Source organism: Girardinichthys multiradiatus, chromosome 5 (genome assembly GCF_021462225.1).
Source record: "Girardinichthys multiradiatus isolate DD_20200921_A chromosome 5, DD_fGirMul_XY1, whole genome shotgun sequence".
In the NCBI taxonomy this organism is placed as follows: Eukaryota; Metazoa; Chordata; class Actinopteri; order Cyprinodontiformes; family Goodeidae; genus Girardinichthys; species Girardinichthys multiradiatus.
Window position 1 is genome coordinate 46341258 of NC_061798.1, and position 27720 is coordinate 46368977.

General features: G+C 40.8%; 1 protein-coding gene across 1 annotated transcript; it reads right to left on the reverse strand.

The window, feature by feature from the left end:
- Positions 1 to 3794: 3794 nt before the first annotated feature.
- On the reverse strand, positions 3795 to 26851 carry smad1 (SMAD family member 1). The gene is made up of 7 exons (XM_047366759.1): positions 26720 to 26851; positions 16949 to 17509; positions 11923 to 12120; positions 11716 to 11832; positions 6246 to 6467; positions 5846 to 6102; positions 3795 to 4635 (listed from the first exon to the last, which is right to left on the reverse strand). The coding sequence occupies exons 2-7, from the start codon at positions 17346 to 17348 to the stop codon at positions 4492 to 4494; spliced, it is 1338 nt and encodes a 445-aa protein (XP_047222715.1). The 5' UTR covers positions 17349 to 17509; positions 26720 to 26851; the 3' UTR covers positions 3795 to 4491.
- Positions 26852 to 27720: the final 869 nt, after the last annotated feature.

The following is a 27720-nucleotide window of genomic DNA, read 5'->3' on the forward strand; positions in this document are numbered from 1 at the left end:
TTCCCTTAAACATTTTTAATAAGCTTTGTTCAGTCACCTTAACAAGAGAATGAGCAGTCACTGAATATTTACACTACCTTTTAAAAGTGTTTGAAAAAAAAAAAAAAACAATTTCTACAGGTTTTACTGAAATGATGCAGAAAATTCTCTGCAAACACTTCAAACCTTCCTCTGGGGTCATGTGTAAAAACAGCTCTAAAACTGGCTTTCTGAACAAATCCAGAAGAAAAGAAAATGTTCAGACCATACTGTACTGAAGGAGGATTAAAGGGGGAGTTCAAAAAGATACGCTGGACAAGGATTCATCAAGATAATGACACAAAACATTAAAATGGGCAAACAGCATAAAACGATAAAACAGTACAGGTCCTTCTCAAAAAATTAGCATATTGTGATAAAGTTCATTATTTTCTATAATGTAATGATGAAAATTTAACATTCATATATTTTAGATTCATTGCACACTAACTGAAATATTTCAGGTCTTTTATTGTCTTAATACGGATGATTTTGGCATACAGCTCATGAAAACCCAAAATTCCTATCTCACAAAATTAGCATATTTCATCCGACCAATAAAAGAAAAGTGTTTTTAATACAAGAAACGTCAACATTCAAATAATCATGTACAGTTATGCACTCAATACTTGGTCGGGAATCCTTTTGCAGAAATGACTGCTTCAATGCGGCGTGGCATGGAGGCAATCAGCCTGTGGCACTGCTGAGGTCTTATGGAGGCCCAGGATGCTTCGATAGCGGCCTTTAGCTCATCCAGAGTGTTGGGTCTTGAGTCTCTCAACGTTCTCTTCACAATATCCCACAGATTCTCTATGGGGTTCAGGTCAGGAGAGTTGGCAGGCCAATTGAGCACAGTGATACCATGGTCAGTAAACCATTTACCAGTGGTTTTGGCACTGTGAGCAGGTGCCAGGTCGTGCTGAAAAATGAAATCTTCATCTCCATAAAGCTTTTCAGCAGATGGAAGCATGAAGTGCTCCAAAATCTCCTGATAGCTAGCTGCATTGACCCTGCCCTTGATAAAACACAGTGGACCAACACCAGCAGCTGACACGGCACCCCAGACCATCACTGACTGTGGGTACTTGACACTGGACTTCTGGCATTATGGCATTTCCTTCTCCCCAGTCTTCCTCCAGACTCTGGCACCTTGATTTCCGAATGACATGCAGAATTTGCTTTCATCCGAAAAAAGTACTTTGGACCACTGAGCAACAGTCCAGTGCTGCTTCTCTGTAGCCCAGGTCAGGCGCTTCTGCCGCTGTTTCTGGTTCAAAAGTGGCTTGACCTGGGGAATGCGGCACCTGTAGCCCATTTCCTGCACACGCCTGTGCACGGTGGCTCTGGATGTTTCTACTCCAGACTCAGTCCACTGCTTCCGCAGGTCCCCCAAGGTCTGGAATCGGCCCTTCTCCACAATCTTCCTCAGGGTCCGGTCACCTCTTCTCGTTGTGCAGCGTTTTCTGCCACACTTTTTCCTTCCCACAGACTTCCCACTGAGGTGCCTTGATACAGCACTCTGGGAACAGCCTATTCGTTCAGAAATTTCTTTCTGTGTCTTACCCTCTTGCTTGAGGGTGTCAATAGTGGCCTTCTGGACAGCAGTCAGGTCGGCAGTCTTACCCATGATTGGGGTTTTGAGTGATGAACCAGGCTGGGAGTTTTAAAGGCCTCAGGAATCTTTTGCAGGTGTTTAGAGTTAACTCGTTGATTCAGATGATTAGGTTCATAGCTCGTTTAGAGACCCTTTTAATGATATGCTAATTTTGTGAGATAGGAATTTTGGGTTTTCATGAGCTGTATGCCAAAATCATCCGTATTAAGACAATAAAAGACCTGAAATATTTCAGTTAGTGTGCAATGAATCTAAAATATATGAATGTTAAATTTTCATCATGACATTATGGAAAATAATTAACTTTATCACAATATGCTAATATTTTGAGAAGGACCTGTATATCCAGCTGATAGGTGGGTGGAAACAAACAGCGCTTTGAAACATCAGTTTAAATAAACAGCTGTTATATACGGGGGGTTGCCATATTAATACATCCAGTAGGTATTTTTGGTAAAATAAAGTATTAGTTCCAACATCTTTGTGACAATCAATCCAATGTTGACATACTAGAAGCAATGAGTAAACCATGTAAAGAATGGGGAAAAACCGAGGCTACAGCAACCAAAAAATAAGCCTGTGAAGCATCCAAGGAAGGTTTCAGACACTGGATTAAAAACACCTAGCAGCAATATATAACACAAGCCTGTACTTTCAATGAAATTACTGAAGTACTTTCCAATGATTTCTGGGTTACTTTCGTAGTACTTACTGGGAATTTTCCAAAACTTTAGAGGAGCACCAGGTTAGGTGCACGCTGCAGACTGTAAGGCTGAGGAAGGCTGCTGAAGGACTGCACTGACCAGCTGGCAAGTCCTCACCAGGGTTTTTAACCTTTCCCTGTTCCAATCCACTGTGCCACCCTATCTGAAATCCTCCATCACTGTCCCTCTGCCCAAGAAACCCCACATCTCCAGCCTTAATGACTATCAGCCAGTTGCGCTGACACCAGTGGTTATGAAATGCTCTGAACGTCTGGTAAGGGCTCACATCAATCCTCCTCTAAAGTTTTCACCCCAACAAGTTTGCATAGTGGACCAACTGATCCACTGATGGAGTAGCCACAACCCTCATGCTGCATTGTCCAATCTGGAACAGTGGGGCACCTTTTTTGTGGACTAGCTCAGCATTCACCACCGTCATCCTCCATGGTGGACAAACTGAGGGACATAGGGACTGCCACACTCAACCTGCATGTGGATCCACAGATTCTCAACCTCAGTACCGGCTCTCCACAGGGTTGTGTGTTGAGCCCCCTGCTCTACACTCTCGGGGAAGGGTTGACAGCAGGGTGCACAGAGAGCAACTTGCTGCTCAACATCTCCAAGACCAAGGAGTTAATAGTGGACCTCAAGAAAAACAGCATGAACATTTCACCTGGAGCCTGAACACCTCTGAGCTGCTGAAAAAGGTCCAGCAAGTCCTGAGGGTGCTCAGGATAAAAAAGAAACATCACACAGACTGCTGGTGTCCTTTTATTGGTGAGAACATAATGACCTACTGCATCTATGTGTGGTACACCAGCTGTACAGCTGCTCAGAGGAAAGGGCTACAGAGGGTCAGTAACACAGCACAGGCTGCCCTCTCCCTTTACTGGAAGGGCTTCACAGTTCTCCAAGAAGCTCATAAATCATGAAGACACTTCTCACCCGGTTCACACTGTGTTTGAACTGTTACCGCCAGGCAGACGCTACGGATCCATTACAGCAACGGAGTTTTAAAGACCCGTTATTGACTAGAATAAAAGCATTGGATGCAAAATGAAAGATCATTAGCACTCATCAACAGTGTTTATGTAATTACTCTCAGTACCAGAAGGATGAAATGCTGCAGGACAGAACTTTATATGTAAAGGACATAAGGTTCTACACCACAGGAAAATGGATCATGTAGTATTTCCAACACGTCTGAACGACGGTGGTTATCCCCTGTGGCCCCACATCAGACCCATTCTGCTGCAGAGTAAAACGGCAAAAGAAAAACTAAACTTTCTTGCCTTTTGTTTCCACTTCATGTGATGTTCAGCTACCATCTTTAAATGTGTAACACTACACTAACCAAAATATGCTCTGCAAATCCAGACAGCACATATTCTAATGGTGAAAATATCTACCGTTTTCTTTTGTCTTTAAACAAAAAGTGTAACATAAGAAGACCGACATTGAAAGTTTCAGTCTTTAATGTTTGAAACGCCTTTTTAGCCCCATACAAAACCAGACATTTTGCCCATAAAACCCCTTATTTTGCTCTTGTGTGATTAATTATGAATTCTGATGGCATAACATCAATTGATTTACCTTAAATAACAACCATCAGACTTAGCTAAGCACTTGATGATTGCTGGAATATTCTGCTACATGGGTCATTTTCCGACTTTGTTAGATTTGATGCCAAATAAATTTATTCAGACAGAAAACATCAGCAAATGGCAAATTTGATGACCCGGAATGTCCCATCACTGTTGTAACAACACAGATATAGCTGTATTTTTAAAGGGAATATTGCAATCCAAACTAGATTTGAGTCGGAATAACAGAACAATGAAAAAATTACTTGGAAGATACCAGGGGTCGTTTGATTCATGAGTGTGATGGTCTAATTATTACAGTTGGTCACAATGATCAAGTATCTTCCTGTTGCATCACACTCACTTTGTTTTCTCCTCTCCCAGTCTGGTAACCCAACCAGCTTTACAGGCCCTAGATTAGTTTGTTCTTCAGTCCAAAACCACATCTGCTACAGACAACTGACTCAACTACAAAACAATCTGGGACCAGTTAGCTGCTATTCTCACTACTTGGACCAAAATGGTGGGGTATGGACAGCCGCATGGCTGACAGGCCTGGGGTTACTGACGCCTACGAGACAGAGGATATCGGGTTGTGAGGGGAACCCATCTGGGTCAGGACTTTATCCAACCATTGCAGCGGGCCATGCAGGTGAATCTCAATCCAGCAGGGTGTGCTGGTCACATCTTGACGGTGGTACTCTGCTCCCCAACCCTGAAATGGAGGAACGTACATTATGTAAAATTTGATTTCTGTTTGACAACTGAAGAACTGCTTATACAGCATCTCACCAAAGTATGCATAGTTCTTGAACATTTTCAAATTTTGTTGTCACCAATAACAAACTAAGTTTTCTATGTATTGTATTGGGAGTTAATCATAAATGAACACTAAAGAGTACTTAAATGTGAAGCGGAAGGCAATTTATTTGTTGTATTTGTATTTACCCCCCTGACTAAATTATTTTTGCTCATTGTTCCCCGACAGCTGCAAGTCCCTCGGAGTGTCTCTGCCAGCTTTGCAAAGTCTGGACTTTGACTAGGTCATTCTATGACACAAATATACCTTGATCTAAGCCATTTCATTGTAGCTCTGGCTGCACGTTTAAGCTGTTGGAGATTGTGTTTTCAGGGTGATGAGGTTTGTTAGTTATCTGCCAGACATGGCATTTTGTATCTAGGCCAAAAATGACATCTGACCACCTTCTTCCACATGTTTGCTACATCCTCTGTGTGGTCAATGGCAAACTGCAAAGGACACTTTTTAAAGTTTTCTTGAAACATTTGCTTCCTTCTTGCCACTTTAATAAAGTCCAGAACTATTGTGTGCCCAACTATTAGCTGTCCTGTCAACAGCTTCTCCCAACTGAGCTGTGGATCTCAACTGCTCCTCCAGAGTTGCCTGGTCAGGTGGACAGACGTGCTGCAAACCACTGCTCTGTGAGACCTTCAAATATTGGGACATAAGTTAGCTCTAGTTTAAATCTTTGTCCCTGACCGTTCTGCTGTGCTCACTGTGGCTGCACTAGATAGTATTCAAGGGTACTGGAGTGAGAGGGGGCTCAACAGAAATCCAAGCCACAATTCCCAGATATTTTTTGTCTAATTCGGTGAAAACCATGTTTTGTTTTCCTTCCACTTCCCAAATATAACTAGTCTTAGTGATAATGAATACGTAGCAACCCAATGTATGTGCTGGAAGCTCTGTTTTACAGAGAAATAGTATAATAGTGGTTAATATAGCTGCTAGGTTATGATTTAAAGAAGCTTGGAAACATCTCACGACACCCCTATTTTTTCTCTATTTTGATTATAAAAAGTTAAAACTTTTAAAGTGTTCTTGATCAGTCGGTCCACAGCCTTTCATCTTTTTAACCAAAAACATAACTCCTCTCTTTTTCAGATGAACTTCTAAAGCATATTACCTTAACAAAGCTCATCCGGATAGTACACATTTTGGTGAGCTCATAAACGGCCTCAAAGCCGTGGTTAACGGACTGGGCCAGGAGCTCAGCAAACTCCTGGTTGTTGAAGATTTTCAGGCTACATCTGCTGGGAATCTTGCACACAGTTGTTGGGTGGAAGCCGTGGTGGTAGTTACAGTTACGACTCTGTACGAAGATACTGCTGTCACTGAGGCACTCTGCATACACCTCTCCTCCAACGTAATACAGGTGGACACCTGAGAGGCAATAGAAGAGTGATAATGGGGTAATAACTCCAAAATACCAGTACTGCTGTTCGAATATTACTGTGGTAGATCTAAAATCTATAAACTAAACTGTAAGGTCAATTTGTTGTTATTGTTTTATTCAGATGCTTTACCTTTGCCGATGTGCCGTCGGGTGTTCTCGATGGTAGAGTTACGGTTGACGTTGGAGAGCAAACCGAGGCAGAAGCGGCTGCGGTTGTTGGAGGGATCTGTGAAGCCGTCAACAAGCACGCTGGTGGAAGAAGCCTGGAAGGCCTCACCAACACGATTGTTCAGCTCATAGTAAACAATGGAGCACCAGTGCTTTGGTTCCTCATAGGCCACGGGCTGCACATCTGCACAGGAAACACATTAAGAGGTCAGAGGAGTGAGCCAAGTTCAGTTAACATGCAGACATGGAAAAGGCTCCTCAGAGCTGAAAAGTTTCCAGGAAGTTGTTCCTAATTCCATCTCATCCATGTAATTATTCCAGATTGTATCAGTTAGAACATAATGTTTCAGAGATATTATATTTTCGGATTTTTGCAGATGAAAATGAATGTTGATGCACTCTAAAAGGTGCAGTCTGTGTCTTGTGTGTGATCCTTTACAGTGAGGGGTCATTTCGAGCTGACCTCTCCTATTTGGAGAGAAGAATAAATCATGTTTATCTAGGCCCCCCCCCCCCCCTCTGTAGTGTGGCACTGGCTGGCAGGTGTGTTTTGTCTTCTTCCTTCTACAATAAAAACCTGATCCCCTATACAGGATGCAGCTTGTGGAAAAGAAAAAAAACATAAACACCCGCTGACCTCCAGTTACCAGCTAATAAAACTTTCAGTGCCTCTTCCTGCTACTGCTGCAACTGGATTAGGGGGCAATCTGCGATGCGAGCCTCGACTGAATGATGATGCAGAAGTACAAATACTATACTTTATGGATCATAATAGAGATAATGGTTCAGGAAAAAGTTTCAATACACTTCAATACTGCTTCGAAAAAAACTAAACTTACCGATTATAAAGTCGACTATTTCAGGACAGCAGGTATATTAGGCAGTGCAATTTTATTAATAATCAGCACACGATAACTTCATTTAATCATATTCTTAAAGATACATTTATTTATTAATGCTTTAATGCAGTGGTGCCAAATAAGCTTATGACAATATGATGTGTATATTTCTTTTTTTGCTCTTCAGTGCATTTTTTAGGCGACCTGTCCAGGGTGACCCCGCCTCTCGCCCATAGACTGCTGGAGATGGGCACCAGCTCCCCCGCGACCCACTATGGAATAAGCGGTAGAAAATGACTGACCGCATATATTTTTACTGATTGCTATTTATTGTTAGATGTAGCTTTGTATGTTATATTTAGTTCTCTATTAGGTATTAGGCTTCTTAAACGGGACCTGAGTCCACATTTTGTACTGTAAGAATTAAGATTATTAATTAATATTTATCAAGAATTATAATTTACAATCATAATTTGAGAAAAGTTTATTTCTTAACCAAAAATCTTTACTTACCAGTCCTCTGGTGTTGTAATTGTGGCTCAAAGCCCTTGATAATTACAATGATCAATTATTACTGAGAATTTAATAACTATTACTAGATGTCACTGTTTAATCAACCGTTTCACTGAAACGTGGGGAACTTTGACCTTATTTTGACAGACAAATCATTCTTGCTCAAAATAAACACAAATGCCTTCTCTTAATCTACGTGAACATTTATTAAATCAGCAGCCTTGATACACCTCGCTGTTCTGATTCAATAATCTTCACCCAATCAAGCGTGCAAACGTTCTACACAAAAAGGGGTAAAATAACCAACTAAACAAGATAAAACAGCATTGTGTGTATGAAAATCAAACCAGCAGTTATGGCAAAACAAGAGGAAATATGGTGCTGAACGGAGCTCTGGGAGCGTCCCTCCCCCCAAAGTTGTAAGCTCAGCGCACACAAAGGGTCATAAACATTTCGGCGGCAACCAGTGAAAACACGAAGGATGAAGGCAAATAAATGGTGAGTTTCCGCCATGAGATTTTAACAGTCCAGCTTGTAAGTTTACCTGGTCTGCACTCAGGTGTCAGAATACAGTGAGACAAACACCCGGCGTCAAAGCGTGGCGGCTTTCAAAATTCAACAGCAATCAAAGTTTCAGTAAGACATGGCATGCACATACAGCTTAGAACACATTGGACTTTAAGTGGCGATTCTAAATCGCCTCAAATCCTACTCTATCCTGCCCAAGCTATTTCTAATAGAAATGAAATGAAACGGGATTACTTCTTGCCGTCTTCTTTAGAAAAGGGGGAGAGAAGGGGGCGTAGTTGCGCGTCCGCGATTAACTCCCAGAAACAGGCGGTCAATCTTCATCCGTTGGCCTCCTTTGGCGAAGGAGAAAAATATGAATTGGACCATCAGCAGTCGACTGGTACAAAACAAGGATGAAAATTTCAGATCCTTGAAACCTCCGTGGGTTTTTTGGTCACGTGTTAAATCCACGTCTTTGATCGGTAAAGTAAAGTTTCCTGGTCTTCTTATCCCAGGAACCTCTTTTATGAGTTTTGTTCTCGTTGGCCAACGGCGGAGAATGAATGAAAGTCCACGAGGGATTTTCTTCTCCAGAATGATGTGCTTCAGTTGCCAGATACCGGTCCGGTTTCGAGCGTGAAAAGCAAAGATGAGGGAGACCTCATATTGTTATATAGTCCACTGTGACATCAGAGCTGCGACGCCCCCTTCCTAACAGCTGCGATGCCTGCTGGGAATTGTACTAGCAGACTATTCTGGGGTACAAAATGGCCGATGACGCTGGAAGGCATAGCGGCTCCAGCAGCGTACAAATGGTCCAACATTCAGCCAACAAATGGTCCAACAGTACATTAACATGTAAATGTCAGCTGGTATGACAATAAAAATCCTTGAATCATTGAATCCCAGATTTTTATTTCATAAATTAAAACCTTCCAAATTTTTTTTATTTGTTTTTTACATTTTCCACAATATACTACATATGAAATATTTTAGTCAAACAAATAAATAGCCATTTTATGTGGAAAATTGGGATGTCAATTATATGGGTTTTGTAGGTTTGCTACATAAAAAGAAAGGCATATAGTTTCTCAATGTTATGGGTTGGGGGTGACTATTATTTTCTTGTCTATTTTCAGCAACAAGAACAGGATTTTTGTCACTCTTTTTGTGAAAATGTTTGCTGTGTTTAAGCTAAGTTAAAATGCAGATTTGGGTGCATTCGGGTCTGCTTTGAATTTCACCCGGGTCACTGGATATTTCAGTTGCTGTTTACTATGAAACTAAAAAGACAACAAAAAGTATCATTAAAAGACAATGACTTTGTGTTTGCTCTAATTAAAAAACTCTTCATCTGTGTCAACCACCTGCTGGTGCGTCAATGATGTACCATTCTTGCATTACGGTTGGGGGCCACACAAAATCAGTTCAGGGGCTGCACTTTGAACACCTCTAGGTCTCATGGAACCAGGAGTGGAAAAACAGTGAGAGTGCCAACAATAATCTTAAGTGTCTGGGGTTAGGAAGAATAATCATTTAAAGTTTATTGCTGTCACATTATATTAAAATTCTTAAAACAAATAAAAAGATTTAAAACAATTCACAACAACAGTAAACTGTGCAATAATTGGCCATCCCTAAAAGCTATCTCTAAACATAACTCTACATTTCTGTAAAATCAAGATACCCGACTCAAGTTATACTTTGTCACCTATAGACAATGTCATGGTCAGTTTACGTTTATATTATCTTGCAAATCGTTTTATATTTAAGATATAATCTACATGTCGTTAGCCTCATAACATAATTGCCAAAGTCATCCTTGCCAAAATAGGACAAGCTCCCACACACATGTACCTCGGGTGATTAACATTAGGCATAAGAACTTTTAGGTATGTATTTTTCTTGTTTTTTTTTTCCATTTACATGAACCCCAACCTTAACATGGTGGAGGGGTTTGAGTGCTCGGCCATGTTGTCCGGGGCTTAAATGTCCCTAGTAGGGTCTCCCACGGCAAACAGGCTCTCGGCGACGGGTCAGACAAAGAGCGGTTCAGAAGCCTTCATGAGGATCAGCACAACACCTGGTACAGCGGAGCTAGGGTCCCATCCTGGAGCCAGGCCTGGGGTTGGGTCTTGTTGGCAGGCACCTAGTTGCCGGATTACTCACGGGAGCCGGCTGGGCCAAGCCCGAAAGAAAGATGCAAGGTTATTCCCCAGTGGGCCCACCACCTGCAGGGGGAACCATGAGGGACCGTCAAAAGAGGATCAAATGGGGGTCTAATGCAGAGACCTTGACGGCCTGTTCCCCGGATGCTTCAACTGGCACTAGGAACATGGAATGTCACCTCACTGGGGGGTAGGAGACCGAGCTTGTGCGGGAGGTCAAGAGATATCGGCTGGAAATAGTCGGGCTCACCACCACCCACTGTGTGGGCTCTGGAACCCAGCTCCTTGAGAGAGGTTGGACTCTCTTCTTTTCTGGAGAGGCCCACAGGAAGAGGCAGCCGGCTGAGGTGGGTTTGCTTATCAACCCCCATCTCATGAGGTCAGCCTTGAAGAGATTCTGGCAAACTTTCTCCGATGCCTTAGTAGAGGGAAGCAGTTCTTCGCCAACTGTTTACCATGGAAGTAGGGAGATTCTAAATTGATGGAGGACATTATCGGCAAGGGAAGGATCTTCTCAATCCTGCCGTCACGCTTTCCCTGGTGGAAGCATAGACTGAGGAATTGGACTTGTTTATCACCCAGGCCGAAGTCATCGAGGTGGTCCAAAAGCTCGACGGTAACAAGGCTTCGGGGGATGGATGAGATTTGCCCCGAGTACCTCAGGTGACTGGATGTTGTGAGGCTGTCATGTCTGACATGGGGAACAGCAGACCACCAGGTGGTGGTCCCCCTTCACCAGGGGGAATTTAGAGGCATATTTATGTCAGGCAGCAGAAGAAATACATTTAGGTTGATTCGTAAACTGTAATTAAATTATTATTTATGCCTTGTAAATCTCGCGGGGACCCACTATGGAATAAGCGGTAGAAAATGACTGACTGACTGGCCTTGTAAATCTACTTTCTGCAATCATGCCATCTTTTGGGGCCTCTTAATCCCAGTTTTCTTTTTTGTTATTGAGAAATGTCTTAAAACTAAGACAAGCTGAGACAGTTTACGTTGGATAAGGTGCCTTTTAATACTTATATGACATAAAACTAAAATCACATAGCTAAGACAAACAAATATTGAACCAAGTTTCTGATATGAAAAGTGGAAGTAAAAAGTAAATTTTATCAGTAGTTTTGAATCATTGCCACCAGGAGAGATGACATAAGCTCCATTTTACAGGCCTCATAAAACTGATCTGAGGAGTGGTTTGATTTGTTCAGGCATTTTACATCCAATGGGGTTTTACTTGGAGACAAAGCCCCACTATAAATTATAAGGCCAAAGTTCATTTGCTAAACATCCTGTAGGGTTCCTTTGCACCTGCAGGCACAGCAAACAGGTGCAGAGCTGTCTGTACATCACAAGGACATGTTTGGACAAGCAGGAGAATAAAAAAAACTGCCACCGTTACCTGCCCTGTTGCTCGTCTCTGTAGGCAGAGGCGGGGCCATGAGGTTGATGTCCATTGGCTGAGGACAGTCCTGCGTCATCTGCTCTTCTGGGGGCATGTAAGCAGGTGGGGGGGTTTCTGCATCAAAAAAGATCCAGAATGAAATAAAAAGCAAATATCTGTGGTGCATTGTGGAGGAAACAGATAAGCACAACTCATTTCTCCTACCAGGCATCTGGAACGGACTGCCTGGGTCAGAGCTGGATGGCGAGTGTGGAACAGTGTTTGCCTGAGTGAAGGATTCTGGGAAGGTGGCGTTCTGGGGCATGTGTGGCTCATTCTGCTGAAGGGGGTTACGGAAGCGAGGCAGCATCGTGTGCTTGGCGTTGAACTCACTGTTCCTTGGCACCAAAACAGGAGGCAACACTGAAAGAAGAGAACATCTAGAAGGGTTATACACAGAAAAATACTCAAATGTGCACATTTTTCTTTCTTTTTAACCAGTCTGCCAAGCACTCTGCTCCATTTAGTGATATGATGAGATAATGTTAGCAGTTAATCTAACTGTCTACAAATATTCAGCTATTCAAAACTGTTACTGGTTAAGAAATACATTTTGTTAAATTGTTAAATCTAAGATATAGGTATACAAGGTATAACGACAAACATTTTAGCGTATCATTTTTATTATGTCATGAATGAACAGTGACAAGCGTTTCAACGTTGGTTGAACGTTGGTATAGTACAGAAGTTAGCAATATGTGATCTGGTTATGAGGCAGCTAAGCTGGGGATTCGGTAACCAAGTAATCGAAAAGACTTCATAAATACAAGAAAACCAGTAAATCATTATAATCAGGCACAGAATATCTCAACAGAGCCTCGCAAAAGTATTCATAATGCTTTAATTTGTCCACATTTTGTCACATTATACCACAAGCTTAAATAAAATTTATGGGGGCTTTACATGATAGAGTAACGCAAAGTAGCACACAAGTTTCAAGTGGAACAAAAATCCCACATTTTTTAAAGAAATGTAGAAATTAAAAATCTGAAAAGTATAACATGTATTTAAGTCAATGCTTTGTAGAAACACCTTTCGCTGCTATTACAGCTGTGAGTGTTTTGGGGTACATCTCTGCCCACTTTGAACATCTACATACTCAGCTCAGTCAGATTGGGAGGAGAGTGTCTTTAAACATCTATTAACAAGTCCTGGTACAGACACCAGTTGGCTCTGATTGTTTATTTTAGGTAGTCCTGCTGGAAGGTAAACCTCCACTCCAGTCTCAAGTCTTTTGGCGCCTTTCCTTTGTGTTCAGCACAATTCATCTTCACATCAACCCCAAACCAACATTCCTAGTCCCTGCTCCAAAAAGGGATTCCCGCAGCATGATGCAGCCATCACCGCGTTTCACCTTGAAGTAGGTTTGTTCAGAATGATGTGCAGTAGAAGTTTTTCACCATATATTAAAATTAAAACAATAGTGGTCTTCTTGTCACTCTTCCATAAAAGTCTGATTTGTGATGTGACAAAATGTAAAAAAGTGTAAGGGTTGTGAATATGTTTGCACAGGACTTCTGCATGTCGTTCCTTGTGTTCTGTTTCAAAAGTGAAGCATTTCTGGATGATGCAAAGTTACCGCATTTTCTACTATAATATCTTTTCATGATAAGCTCAGTTTTTGCACAACACACACTTTCAATCACAAGCATGCAAAGCTGGATTAATCCTTGTCTTTCTGTCAGGCCCCATCATTCAACATTCTGAGCCCAGATGTCGCTGCATTTTTCAAACGTCAGCTTCCAGGCAGTCGGCCTTAGCCAATAATATCTGTCTCAGAATCTACGTTTTCTGCCCTCAAAGATGGTGTGAGGCGAGGCGTTCACTTGGGGCAAATATCCCAGCTGATGGCTATTCAGATGCAGCAGGAACAACAGCGATATGCTCCACTTGTGTCTATAAATACCTGAGCAGACACATAAAGCTGGAGCTTACATTTTCAGGGCTTAAAGTAAAAACAAATCTTGAGCCTGAAACTTTTATAGAGGTGGTGATAGGAATGAAATCATAACATATCGTTGCTCCTGCCAATGTTTATTAAAAATTATCTCTCAAAAGTGTGAATAACTGCTTTTAACAACACAAACAAGTCAACTTGTAACAATGACTTAATTGTGATTCAAATGTATTTGAACTTTAAGAAAACATTTTAAATATCTGCGCCTCAGAGTGCAGCCCTGCAGCTAAAACTCAACACTCAACACCACATTGAACACATTTCAGTCAACTAATTTGCCAGAAATTTAGAATAGTCAATAACACAATCTAAAGGGAGACATTATTCAGAGCTGGTTTAAAGACCCCTACTGTTTTTTGTGCCTCTTTAAAAGGTTCTGGATTATAAAAATCCTGTAAGAGATCCAAACAACTTCATTTCAAACTTTTACCAGAAACAACTGTGCCTGAGTTTAAAGAAGAGAAAGCATCTGTGGCTGTTATCCAAGTAAGGTTGAGTGAAAGATGCTATATCCCCCAGATGATGCTTTAACCTGTTCAGGGAATAGGGCTGGAGCACAGGAGGGGGGCAAGAGTCTATTTGCTGAACAAACCGCTTTAACAGGTCTATAGGTTGTTTTGGTTGATTTTGTTGAAGGAGCATAGTGGCTGCATGCCCTGGATAAGGCTTTGGCTGCAGAGGTGGATGCTTTGGCTGCAGAGGTGGATGCTTTGGCTGCAGAGGTGGATGCTTTGGCTGCAGAGGTGGAGGCTAGGGCTAAACTGTTGTGGCTATGTGTCTTAGATGCCCATCTGACTGGCCTTGAGCCTGGACCTGTGGCTGAAGCAGAGGGAGCTTTAGAAGCTGCAGATGGAGTCAAACAGTCTGATCCAAGCGACACTTTAGTTGAAGCAGCTGCTTCAGTCAGCGTTTGAAGCTTCCTTTCATGATGCATCTCTGCATCTCTTTTTTCTTTTCCAGCTTTTTCTGATAGTTCTGATATGCCAACAGACATGATCTTCTCATTGGCTGATCTATTGTCATGGTTGAAGCTGTGAACTGCCTAGCCTTCAAGGTGGATTTAATTATTGCAAGGTCCTCATATGTCTCAATATTCATTGATCATCTATCTGCCTCAAAAATATCATCCATTAGATTGAAAGATCCTTCAACAAGAGGTCCTGTAAATACAATACAAAACATCAATCAACTCTTCCACCCTGGTACACACGTCCAGCATCTGCAAGAATCTGCTGCTTATTGGTCGTACCAGGCTCTTTGGTGGCAGATGCAGCAAACTCTGAAATTCAGAGAAAATCTCCTTCTGTTTTGGAGATTTGTCAGCGTCATAATAGATGTCTGAGCAGAAATCCTGTATTTCTGTGCCGAATGGACTTAAAAGCACTTTTGCAGCATTGGACATCATGTGCACAGTGTCTCCAGATATATCCAACAAGAAGGGGTTTTCTTTTCACACATGTGTTTTAAGTCCTCCTTTTTTACCTCGCATAACAGCACAATTGTCCATAAGTGTGCTGATGACTTGCCACTGAAGATTGTTTGAAGTCAGAATGTCTCTCAGTGTATCCATAAGAACATTAGTAGTTGTGATATTAACTTTTTTGCTGGCTAAATGCTGAGTAATAACCTTTTCACTGTCTTTATCAAAATAGCTTAGAAAATAGTTAAGAATTCTGTCCACATTGCAGTTGGTCGACTCATCAACATTCAAAGAAAACATCGTATCTTTGAGTTTTTCTGACAAAAGTTTTTTCAAATGAAGGGCCAGCCCATGTGTGCTGAAATAGCTAACATGTTGATTTGACAGACAGTTTAGCTAATGAGGTTTTGTCCTGGGCGAACGTTTTACACAGATTAACTAACGATTGAGAAACTGTGAAGGACAAGTCACGTATTTTTTGTTCACATACACGATCAGTGAATGATGCTGGAGTGCTTGCCGTTGTAGCTCCCGGTAACGTGCAGGTGTGTTGTACAGCTTTGACTGCAGCTCTGTGGGTTTTGTCCAAATCATGTCGCACGAGAGCTTTCTTCCCACTCGTAGCATATAGTAGCTTTTTGTGGCAAATGACACAAAAACAAGCTCCAGGCATCGACAGTTTCTGGCACCAACTGCTCAGTTGCTTCCCGTCTTGTCCTCTCTCCTCTAGCCATGAACCAGCGCCACTTGTTTTTAATTCCTCTCTCCAGTAAAATAGTATTTTGTCGCGGTTTAATGAACTCCATCTTATACACTGTGCATTCGATCTGACCCTTTCTAATTTCTGCGGCCCGCCTTACTTCTTCTGTTTTTTATTGGGGGTTGACAAAAACTGATGTGCATTACTGCCACCAACTGGTATGGAGTGTGGTTCACCCGCCGCACTGTTATGATTGGTAATTCATTTCTGATTGGTAGTAATCCCTGTCTATTAACTAAAGTTAGGTTGAGGCAGACCGGTGCGCTGTCTCGCGCTCAAGCCGGAAACCTGGCCTCCGGCCAGAGATGAGGCTCCTGCGTGTGGTGAATATTCCTGAAGGTAGTCTGCGGGTCCTGCAATAGGCTGATACATCACAATAGTAGTTATTTTTAATGGTAAATGTGGTGCAGGCAGACAGTATTGATGTTAGGACAGTGGGAGGAGATTGACAGGATGTGTGTTTGCAGGTGGGTGGTGTTAGGGGAGAAAAAATAGACTGTGTGTGAGGTGGGGAGTGTGAACAGACAGGTGGTGTGGAGTTAAATCCCCTGAGCTAGCCGCTGCTAAAACTAAACGTGTGCAAGGCAGGCAGCAAGTCTTTCCTCCCATTGTGTGTGAGCGACAGTCTTCCTGTTCCAGCCATCCTCACAAAAACCCTCCATGCAATGAAGTGTGTGCATGTATGTGTGTGTGTGTGAGCGAGATCTGGTGAGTCTTTCTCTACAGTGTGCAAGTGAAAAAAGAGCGTGCGCCTTTGTGTCAATGTGTGCAGAAAAGGGGTCTGCGGTACGGACCATCCCCATAACAAAGCCCCCGTTCTACCCCTGCTCCAAAAACACATTAATGACAAACACACATGCACAAACTGTACTCTACCAACTGTTGCATCATTTGTAAAACATATTTACTAATAAAAATAATAAATAACTTTATCTTTATGTACATTTTGTGCATCTATGATAGAACTTGAGGGAGAGTAAAAAAATTAACCTTTCTATCCAATAAACCCTAAATAATTTTATTCAAACGTTGCTTTTAGGCTGATATTTCTCACCTGGACTGTCGACTCTTTTGTAGTGGTAGGGGTTGATGCACACATCCTTCTGTTTGGAGCCGAAGGGGTACTCGCAACATTCCAGCGCCTTCAGCTCGTGGTGGGACTGCAGGTCAGGCCAGCGCCACACCCGACAGTAAATGACATGTGGCAGACCCTTTCTGTGGGACACCTGCAGCCGTCCATCCAGCGATCGAGGGATTGTCACACAGTTACTGGGCTGACCCGGGCAGCTGAGAGCCCTTTCCAGCTCCTCCATGGCTCCTTTCTTCTTTTTCAATTTCTTAACCAGAGCATCCACAGCTTTTTCCGCCCATTTCTCCTCTTCATCGCCCTGCTTCCAGCCCAGCAGCCGTTTGACAGCTGGGCTGGTGAAGGAGAAGAGCGAAGTAACATTCATGGTGCGCAAGTTGCTCTTCTGCACTCGCCTAAAGAAGCGTGAGCAGCAGTAGGAGATTGTCCAGAATCAGTTAAAAAAAGAGGGACGGATTATTTATTTTGGAATATTTGTATTCCAGGTCCTTCCAAAGCCTCCAAGGTCCTCTGTGATCCTTACAGTCACTGCAAGAGGAAGAAAAGGTTGCACAGTAAAGTTACAATCATCAAAAGATAAATCAATCGTGTAGTGTTTCTTTTGTACAGCAGAAAGGAAACTTGAAAGTCACTGCTGCCGCTACACCAGTCAGTCATGAGTTCTGGGAAAGTGGCAGAGAAGTCAGTGCAGGCACCGTTTTGCGAACATCAACCTAGCATTCTTCAGATAGCTTCCTGTCCGTATGACTTGTCACATTACCACCAATTACTAATGCCACTTACAGGAAGAACTTTGCATGCTGCAACCTCCACAACCTGCCGAATGAGGCGGCTGAGGTAATTGACGCTCAGCACCTGTTCTAGATATCCCATTGCAGTTACATCTGTTGGGACTTCAATATTTAGCAGGCTGGTTAACAACTAAGTATTTAATAAATAATAAATAAATTACATAAATAATAATAATACAAGTTAGTCAGTCCAATTAATTTTCGGCTTATTACTCAATTAATTTAGTCATTTATATCACCCCTGATTGCAGCTTTATCTACTTTAAACCTCTTTTAATGAACAACAAACCCTGCTTTTGTTCAGGAATGTTGCTCTGTGCAGGACAATGAAAGGGAAGTGACATGTGGACCCCTGAACAAATGCCCATTCACTGGGGGCCCACAGGAGCAATTAAGTACCCAGAAGGTACACACCTAGCTTTAAAAGGGAAAAACAAAAGGGCATTGAGCACTTTCTGTTTCACCTTACTTTTTTTTTTATTCTGTCAGAATGCAATTAGGGAGATAACATGTAGTTATATTTGAGGTTTGGCTCTGGATAAATGTTCAGGTGTAATTCCTACATCAAATAAACAGCATGCCAGAAATTCACCAGCATTTACCGAGCATGACTCGTAGAAGAGGAGGCGTCACTGTCTGACAGTAAAGCCAACAGTATATTGGATGTCTTATGTGCTGGAACAGATACATCATCAAGACTGCTCTGCAGATATTTCTGCTCCTGCAAATTATGGGATGAAGAGTGATTTCCATCTTTGTCATCAGCCGCATGTGTAAGACACATTATAGAGGAGAACAGGCAGAGAAGTCTGACGTGAACAAATGCTAGATAACCTGCAAGTTGAACTAAAAACATCAAAGTTCTTTGCAAAAGTATTCATGACCTGTGAACCTTCTCACATTTTGCCTTGTAACCACAAGCTTTATTATACACAGAGCAGCGTGTAACTAAAAAATGAAAGGAATAGGGTTCTACTTTTTACAAATAAAAATCTGATTCTCTTCAACCCCCCCGAGTCAATAGCTGAGTCTAGCTTTGTATATGCGAAGACACGTTTTGCCCATTCTTCTTTGAAAAAAAGCTCAAGCTCAGGTTGAGTAAAAAGACAGCATCTGTGAAGATCAAATGTCGAGCCTTACCACAAATTCTCAGATTTAGGTTTGGACTTTGAATAGGCCATTTTTAACACTTGAACATGCTTTGACCAAAACCATTCTATTCTTCGTCTGGTACAGTGTACATTTTAGGACCCCCTCAGACATCAGATCAAACAGCCTCAGACTTCCAACTAAAAGGTCTCCGGAAAAAAGTTATCAGATAAAGTGACGCAAATATGTCATCAACGTGCGACGGTGGCAATGTTAATGACGCGACACACAAAAAAAAGTTCAGGCTTGTAACAACACCACAGTGAGTTTAAGTTGCTCCCTCTTCTCTGTACAGCACCGTGGTGTTGCAAGCCTGAATGGTTTTTTGAGGACATTCTGCCACTGTCGCATGTTGATGACATTTTTGCGTCATTTGCAGCATCTCTAAGGCACAAATGTTAATTAACTTTGACCAGCTTCCTTTATCTGTGCTAATGAAAAACATCCCCACAGCATGATGCTGCCACTGCCATCTGTCATTATATGGGTGATGTAGTGTTTTTCATTTCCACACCGTGTTTTGCAGGATGCACACTTTTTTCTAAAAGATCTCTAACAAACCAGTAGTCCCTAGTTGACCACCTAAGGCAATTAGTTTCATTGGATTTTATTTAGATGAATACAAATAAAACTGCATAATTTTTCTATTCACAATTATGCATTACTTTGCGTTGTTCTATCAAATAAAATCCCAGTAAAATGCATTAATGTTTGTGGCTTTAATAAGAAACATTTTGAAAAAGTTCAATGGGTATAAATATATTTTCCAGTATGAAAAATCAACTAAAAATAAAGCAGACTCCTGATCTCCCTGCAATACTAACTGGGAAATTAGGCAAACAAGTTTCCATCAAAAAACAATGTAGGCAATCCCCAAAAAAGCAGCAAAGATTTTACAACAGTTTCACCAAAAACCTTCTTAGTATCATTGGTCTACAACATGTGTAATCAGCAAAACTGACAAGGTAAAAAGATTACAAGATGAATCCATTTTCGGTATTTCACAGTTAAGCACCATTCAAACTATGACACATTTCCCACAAGAACATTTACCGACTGGGGGCTTCGCTTCAACACATTTATGAGTTCACTTCATTTTAATGTGATTACAAACTCTTAAGAAATCTGACACTATCTCTATTTTCAGGTGTTTCTCTAGGTTTAGATGAAAAAGCTGATTTTGAAGATGTTACAGGAAAGAAAAAATGCACTTCAGCGGTAGCAGTTGGGCCTAAAATATAAACTAAACAAATCAAAGTATGTCACATTTATACTGTCTCATAAGAGGTCATTTTAAGCAACATCTAGCAGCATGCTTTGAAGGGTTCTCAGTAACAGCCAGCGCTCTCAGAGGAATTTAAGACTAGCAGCATGAAAACAATTACCCATCTCATATGGAAGACTCCAACAAAGTTTGTACTGCAACATGTGGAGTAGACCTAACAATCCTTTGCTATGATTCAGCTGCATCTGGAGGCCATGTTTCCTGGATGTTTTCATCTCTGACAGTCAATCAAATCTGACTGCTGACCACAAGCATATTCAAAGAGCCCGATATGGCACTGTGTTGCACATTAGGACAATGCTACTTCACTGCTTAGTCAGAAATAGTCAAACTATAAAGGTGCCAATGTGCAGTTTTCTAACAAATTTATCTGTTTGTTTGACATAACAGACTTAAAAAAAGAGAGCTACTGGCTGATATGTTCAAACACAATTTGTGTTTTCTTTTATATGTTTTCTAAAGAGTAATGTCTGCTCTGTTGTAAACCTTGTGGAAGATGTTTACAGAATAGTTAAAGTTGCTGTTCCTGGCAATGGTGGGTCCATCAACAAATCAAACCTTAAACATTAAGAATAGGATGTCATAAAACTTTGTGTACATGTAGAAGTAAACAAACACTTTTAGCAATATAGTGTAAATTTATCCACAAATCCTGATGAGCCCAACCAGTTAGATAGACTACAGACATGTCCTGAAGAAATAAAAAGCTGGATGATGTTTAATTTTCTGCTTCTAATTGAGATGAGACAGCGGTTGTCATCTTTGGACCAGAGTCTTTAAGAAAAAATTGCTTAGTCAGTCACTTACTCTGGATGGCATTAAATTGACCTCTGTAACAAATCGTGGTGTTATTTTTGACCAGGACATGTAATTTAAATCCCATATTAAACAGGTTTCTAGGATTTCCTTCTTTCATCTCCGGAACATTGCCAAAATTAGAAATATCCTGTCCAGAAGTGACGCTGGAAAACTAGTCCATGCATTTGTTACTTCAAGGCTGGACTATTGTAATTCTTTACTATCAGGATGTCCACAAAATGCAGTTAAAAGCCTTCAGCTGATTCAAAATGCTGCAGCAAGAGTTCTGATGAAAATTAAAAAGAGAGATCATATTTCTCCTATTTTAGCTTCCCTTCATTGGCTCCCTGTTAAATCCAGAATAGAATTTAAAATTCTCCTCCTCACATATAAAGCCCTTAATGATCTAGCTCCATCATACATCAGAGATCTGATTGGTCCATATGTTCCTAACAGATCACTTAGTTCAATGACTGCAGGTTTACTGGTGGTTCCTAGAGTCTCTAGAAGTAGAATGGGAGGCAGATCCTTTAGTTGTCAAGCTCCTCTCCTGTGACACCAGCTCCCAGTTTTAGTCCGTGAGGCAGACACCCTGTCTACTTTTAAGGCTAGGCTTAAAACTTTCCTTTTTGATAAAGCTTTTAGTTAGAGTAGCTAAGGTTTAAGGATGGGCACCGACTGGGACTAACATTCCGATTCTCCCGGAATCGTTTACATTTTTTAATTTCCATTTCTAGTTTCGATACCCAATCGGGCAACCGGAAGAAGAATCCGCCAAACACCAATGAAAAATCCACAGGAATGGACAGTGTGTGGTGGCAATCGAAAGTGTGGCTTAACTTTTATAAAAGAAATGACCATGACTTGCAATAAGATTATGTCATGCAAAGTGGGGCAAACAACCAACATGGATAAACACCTCAGGATTCGTAGTGTGCAAGTAACAGAGTGCCCCATCTGATTTACTGCGACGGTGTCACACCGGCCTTTTTCCGCTGCCTCTTCCTCTTCCTCCACCTCCAACACTCAGCCTAGCACGTCACTGCAGTCAGAATCAGGTAAGTAAAACAATAAAATACGTCTTCTACCAACATTGAGGCAGCTAATAAGTTATACTCGACTTAAAACGGTGGGTTTGTGGATGCTTCAGAATTTCCAACCTGCTGTTATCTAGTTGCAGCCGCACTGGAAGCAAGAGTTACACACAGCTTTTTCTGCAGGATTTAAAACTACATGAACAATAACTTGCAGAACTGAATCGGAACAAATGTTTATATATAATCAGCGGGAAAAATATCAGGTGTAGGTGCAGTTCTACGCAGTGCATTAACTTACCTAAACTTTGAGATGCGAAGAGCACTTCTAGCTTATGTTACAATGACGATTCTATTTTTGAAGCTATTAATTATGGAGATAAACATACCTTACATACATTTTGACACTGTTCTTCATTTGTTCATCATTTTTGTTAATCTTCTCAGATAACAAAATGTCACTGAACCACTTCCACAGATGTTTCAGGGTAATAGTATTAAATATGACTTCAATAGGTTTACAAAAATGTGACCCACAAAACAAGAGCAAATCCTCACATAAAAAGGTGGTGAATGTTCAACCAATACATTTTTAAGATTTTGTTTTTAGGAGCAAGAGCTTGTAGCATTAATACTTTAATAACTTCTGTTGTATCATCTCCATAACAGACAAACCAAGCAATGTACTGACAAACTGTTTTTAGCTTGCAGTCAGACAAAACTAGTTAATATCATAATTAGACCTCTAAAGTGAATGCATTAACATTTATTGCAGCTTATTATTACATTAATTTGCATTTGCAACTGCACTGCATTCATTTCTTATATTTTAAGATCAATATCTGAATAGTTTTTAAAAAATTGATTCCTACTTGTACCCTTGAACTTATAACTTCATACTGGGCAATGAAGAGTCAACAAATGCCAGCAGTGGCCTTGGTGCTGCTCTCTTCCCTTTAAAACCTGAAACACTTGCCGTCATTTATGCAACAGACCCATAAAAACCCTTCTGACATTCCCTACAGCCGAGTTCCAGCCCAGCGTTTCCCTATTAGGTTAGTGGTAGCATGTTATGGTCATCAGTTAGCCCACTGGACAGAGACCGAAGATAATGGGAGCACAGAGTGGGATCGTGCGACACTGGCAGGCGGGGGGTTTGACCCACCTGGTGAGAGCTGTTAGCCACTACACTAGCTACATGGATCACTTTGCACCGCTCCAGTGTCTGTTAATCAATTTAAGCCTGCGCTGTGTAGGATGAGGAGGCAGTAATGATGCTCTCTGGACCCTCCCCAGGGATGGGGCATTATGAAGAAGCTACATTATTTATCAGCAGGGTCCTAGATGGGGCCTCCATTAACCCCCGCTCAATGGAGTCAGTGGCTATAAACAGAGAAAAGCAGGAAGCGAGAGAGTGTGATAGATAAAGAAAAAGGGGGTGGAAGAAAGGGGGAAGGATGCAGAGACAGAAAAGTGAGAGTGGTGCAGCAAAAGATGTATGATAGTGTCTTAGGGAAGAGAGACAGAGAGCGCTCATATATTTGGTCTCTGATTGGGGCTCTTCAAGATTAACTGCAATCAGGGCTAATTCCCGAGGAACCAGACACTATGAGGATGCTGTGTTTATCATCTTCTACAAAACTGTGATTCAGTTTTGAAAAAATGGAGGAAAAGGAGATGTTAGCTTTCAAGGCATCGCACTGGAGGAATCCATGCATGCCTTAGCTTCTATTCTTACAAAAAGAGCATGTTTTAATTTTGGTCTTTTGATTTTACTAGATTTACACACTAAATATCTCATCAGCTGATATAGGCCATTTCACGGTCTTCGTGGCATGACCAAGGTTTGAAAAAGTTACAATATAAAGAAAAACGCAAAAAATGTCCATAATACCATTTCTATGGTTTAAATTGCTTTAAGCAACACTGCAGAGAAAGGGCTGAGGTAATCTGAGTTTTTCCAGCTGTATGGAGTGTTAAGTAACTCAACACTGTCCTTACTCCACTTGTTGCTGCGCACTGCTGGTCAGCTGGTTGAGAGAAGGCTGGACAATTTCCAACTGCAGGCTCCCTAACCTGGCACATACCCTGACTGATAAACCACCTAATATTAGCTTATTATGCTTGTATTTTTGCAGAACTGCAAAAAGATATAATATTCTGCGCGACTTGAAAGCTGCTGCTAAATTTATTAGGTGTTTATGCAATTTTTTGCTCGAGTCAATGTATCAAAATCTAAACAATAAATATAAAACGCTGTTTTTATTGTGAAAATCAGTAACAAGCTCTAGTGATAACTGTTGCTTTTCTGTTTAAAATAAAAGCTATTAGATCATATTATATTAAAGAGAAACTGTGCCATTTTTAGTCAAGGTGAAGATCTCACCCTGAGCATACTCACCCTTACAAAGTAAAGACAGATTTCTTGACACTAAAACTAAAAGTTGTAAGCTTAGCTTTAAAAATAAAGATGTTTAATTGTTGACTTAATGTCAAATTTAAAGCAATAAAATCCATATAAAGGTGGCAGACTCAACAATAAATACTTCATTTGGTTCTAAAGAAGCCATCCCTAGCAGCCAGGCATCCATGCAGTAGCAGATGCAGATTCTTGCCATAGCCAATCGAGTCAATACAACAGTGTAAGAGCAGGGCTTAGAAATAACCACAGACAGACAGGAGGTGTTGCCCTCCCTGACTAGACCCATGGCATTGACCCAGGAGGCTCATTTTAGCCACTCGAGTCACTCTTCCTGACAGACATGAATACAAACACAGCTCTGGGGCCAGAAAAGATGAAACAAAGCTATCATGTCACTTCGAACAAAGACCATGAGCAAACCACCAAACAGTTTTTCTGCGTTGTTCAGAAGTAAATCTGATTTTTGCTTTACTGCAATCCGATTCTTTACATCCCAGACAGCTGTCCACAGATGACCACAGCAGACATACCTAACAAACACATGGGTTTCCAAGCTGCCATGTCAAACACGCTTGGCACTCAGTGTTATGTTAGAGGACACCTCACCCCGTGACACCAGGGCTACCATATCCACACCATGCAGATATACAAGAAGGGCTACAACCTGTCATCGTTTCAACCTGGTTCTCTGTAGATTTTATGGAGGCAGCTACCATGGGCAGATATAACACAGTAAACTGAAAGGATGATTAAAGAATGTAAGCCAGCAAAATAATACAACAATCACGTCTAATCAGTTCTAGAAACAAGTCTCAAAGCACTGAAAACACTCCCATACTGGAGAAAGCCAAGCAATAATACAACTGGAACTGTAGCATGAACAAGGACAAATTCCTGTCCTTTGGGTAATTTGATATGTCATCCTCAATAATGTCAGCTGATCTCGGCTTGGCTGCTGTAGGTCCCTCACTTTGTTTTCCTTCGTCCTCTTGCACAGACAAATTCATAGATACAACAACACAACTACATATATTCAATGATGAAAAGTCCCTGAAAAAGTCGTAGGAGATCTGAATGTACAAAGTAATAGTGATAATAATGCCAAAATAATGACATATTTCTTAAGTCAGGGGAAGCAAGAGAGGAAGAATATTTTGGAAGAATGAATAAGATTTCATGAATGACAAGAGCGGCATGAAGAGGAAACCTAACCCTCAAAAAACACCATACATGACCATGTTATGATGATTGCAAAGTTACTTGTTTAATTGACCGGAACTGAAATTTTGCCATTGTAGTTTAGTAACTTGCACTTGGAATGTTTGGCCTTGGAAAAATGTTAATACCGTTTTGGGAATCGTTTTTGTTGAATTTTAATACATGTTTGACTGTTTCTAGGCTGTTATGTTTTATTGTTGCTTATATTTTTGAATATAACAACTAGATTATGCTATACACTTCTGTTTTAACTTTTTTGGTAAATATGTTGATACTCTGAAATTGGGATACTTATACTCAAGGTGAACATACCATAAGAATCTCATCATCCCATGCCTTGTCACATATATATGGTTTATTTCAGCCATTCATCCTAGTAAATTTACAATGTTCTGATTCTAGATCCCCGATGTGTTTTTATTATTTAAATAAAAATCAATGTAACATTTTCACTTCTCAGACAATCAATTTGAAGTCATACACTTGGTTTCTTAAGGCAATTTTTACACATTTGCAAGTTATTGAGACCAACTCATTTTAGTGTAGAGAAAATAGATGTGTGACACAGGAAGGCTACCAACTTCTTCATATGATGCAACTTAACATGCATTAATTTCCTATTGTGTGTGTTTTACACATAATAGATCACCAAAGTCATCTATATTTTCTTTTTAAAGCTTTGCACCCGATTTCCACTTGAAATAGATCCTGATAAACTATGCTAAAGATATTTTCAAAATCAATTAACAGTGAAATGAGCACTGAAATGTAATATATTTGACCAAAACATATCAAATGTCAGTTTTAAAAGACTTAAATGCGACGGTTAAAAGATATAGCTAAATAGCTGTAGTGTGACGATGTGAGTGAAAAGGAAGATGAAAAGTTTTACGCTTTCTAAATGACACACAGCTGAGAGCTGCAGACCGTTGGGATATACTTCCCTACAAACGAAGCCGCGCAGAACCTACCGAGAAAAAGTATAAATGAAGCAACGTTCCGTTTATAGTTTAATATAAATGAATAAAAGTTTTAAACTACCTTTTCTGTCCCTGCCGCCCCTGCGCTGGATCTGAATGCAGGCCGCTCCTGAGCGCTCCCACCGCCTCAGTTTAGTCTGCAGCTCGACCTGGCGTCAGAGAGTCGGCAGGCCTCCTCACCCTCCGCTCAGCGCCAGTATCACGCCGCGGGATGCGGTAGCACCCCAGACAAAAAGAGGACCTACTTTTTTTGTTTTTTTTTTGTTTTACACTTTTAACTTCTTCATTCACAGCAGGGAAATCATGGATTATGTAACTGTGAAACGATGCGGGTTTCTTGCTAACCTTGTCTCATGAAGCGGAAAACATGTTTTCTCCTCAGATGTTTTAAGAAGCTGCCTGTGTTATCTAAGTAAAGTTGATCACTTTTGTTGCCCGTTATATTTGGAATATTAAAGATTTGGTACTTTCTCTCCCAATCAAATTAAATACACCCTACAATCTGATAAGGTCAAATGGGACAAAACCTCTAATTTACACTTTGTTTATTCTGTAGTAAATTTAATCCTAACAAATTTTAAAAATGCCTTCCCTTGATTAGGTCAGTTCTCTTTTCTGAAATCTTAGATTTCAGATAGATGGTTTGTTTGAGGTGAACTTTTGTCCTTAGTCTTCCTCTCACTTCACTTGATTGTGAAGTGATAAGAAGTGGTCTGCTCCTGAGAAAAGATGTGTCCAAGAACACAACCATGTCTTACATATGTCACCATCAAGGTTTTACTGCATGATAATTAATTCAACATCAAGTGAGACAATTATTTATTTATTTCATATTTACCTACCATTATCAATCCTATTTGAAGACAACTTTAGTTAATTTGATGCCCATTTTTTCCACATTTTGCAACGTTAAACTTTAAGATTCGGCAGAAATATTTGACTAAATCATTTTTAAACTGCCTAAATCCGTTTAAAAAATAGTTACTAGGCCTATTGTTAGACATATTAAAGTTCATAAAAAGTACATTTACTAACTATTTAAAGCATAAATATCTGCAATAG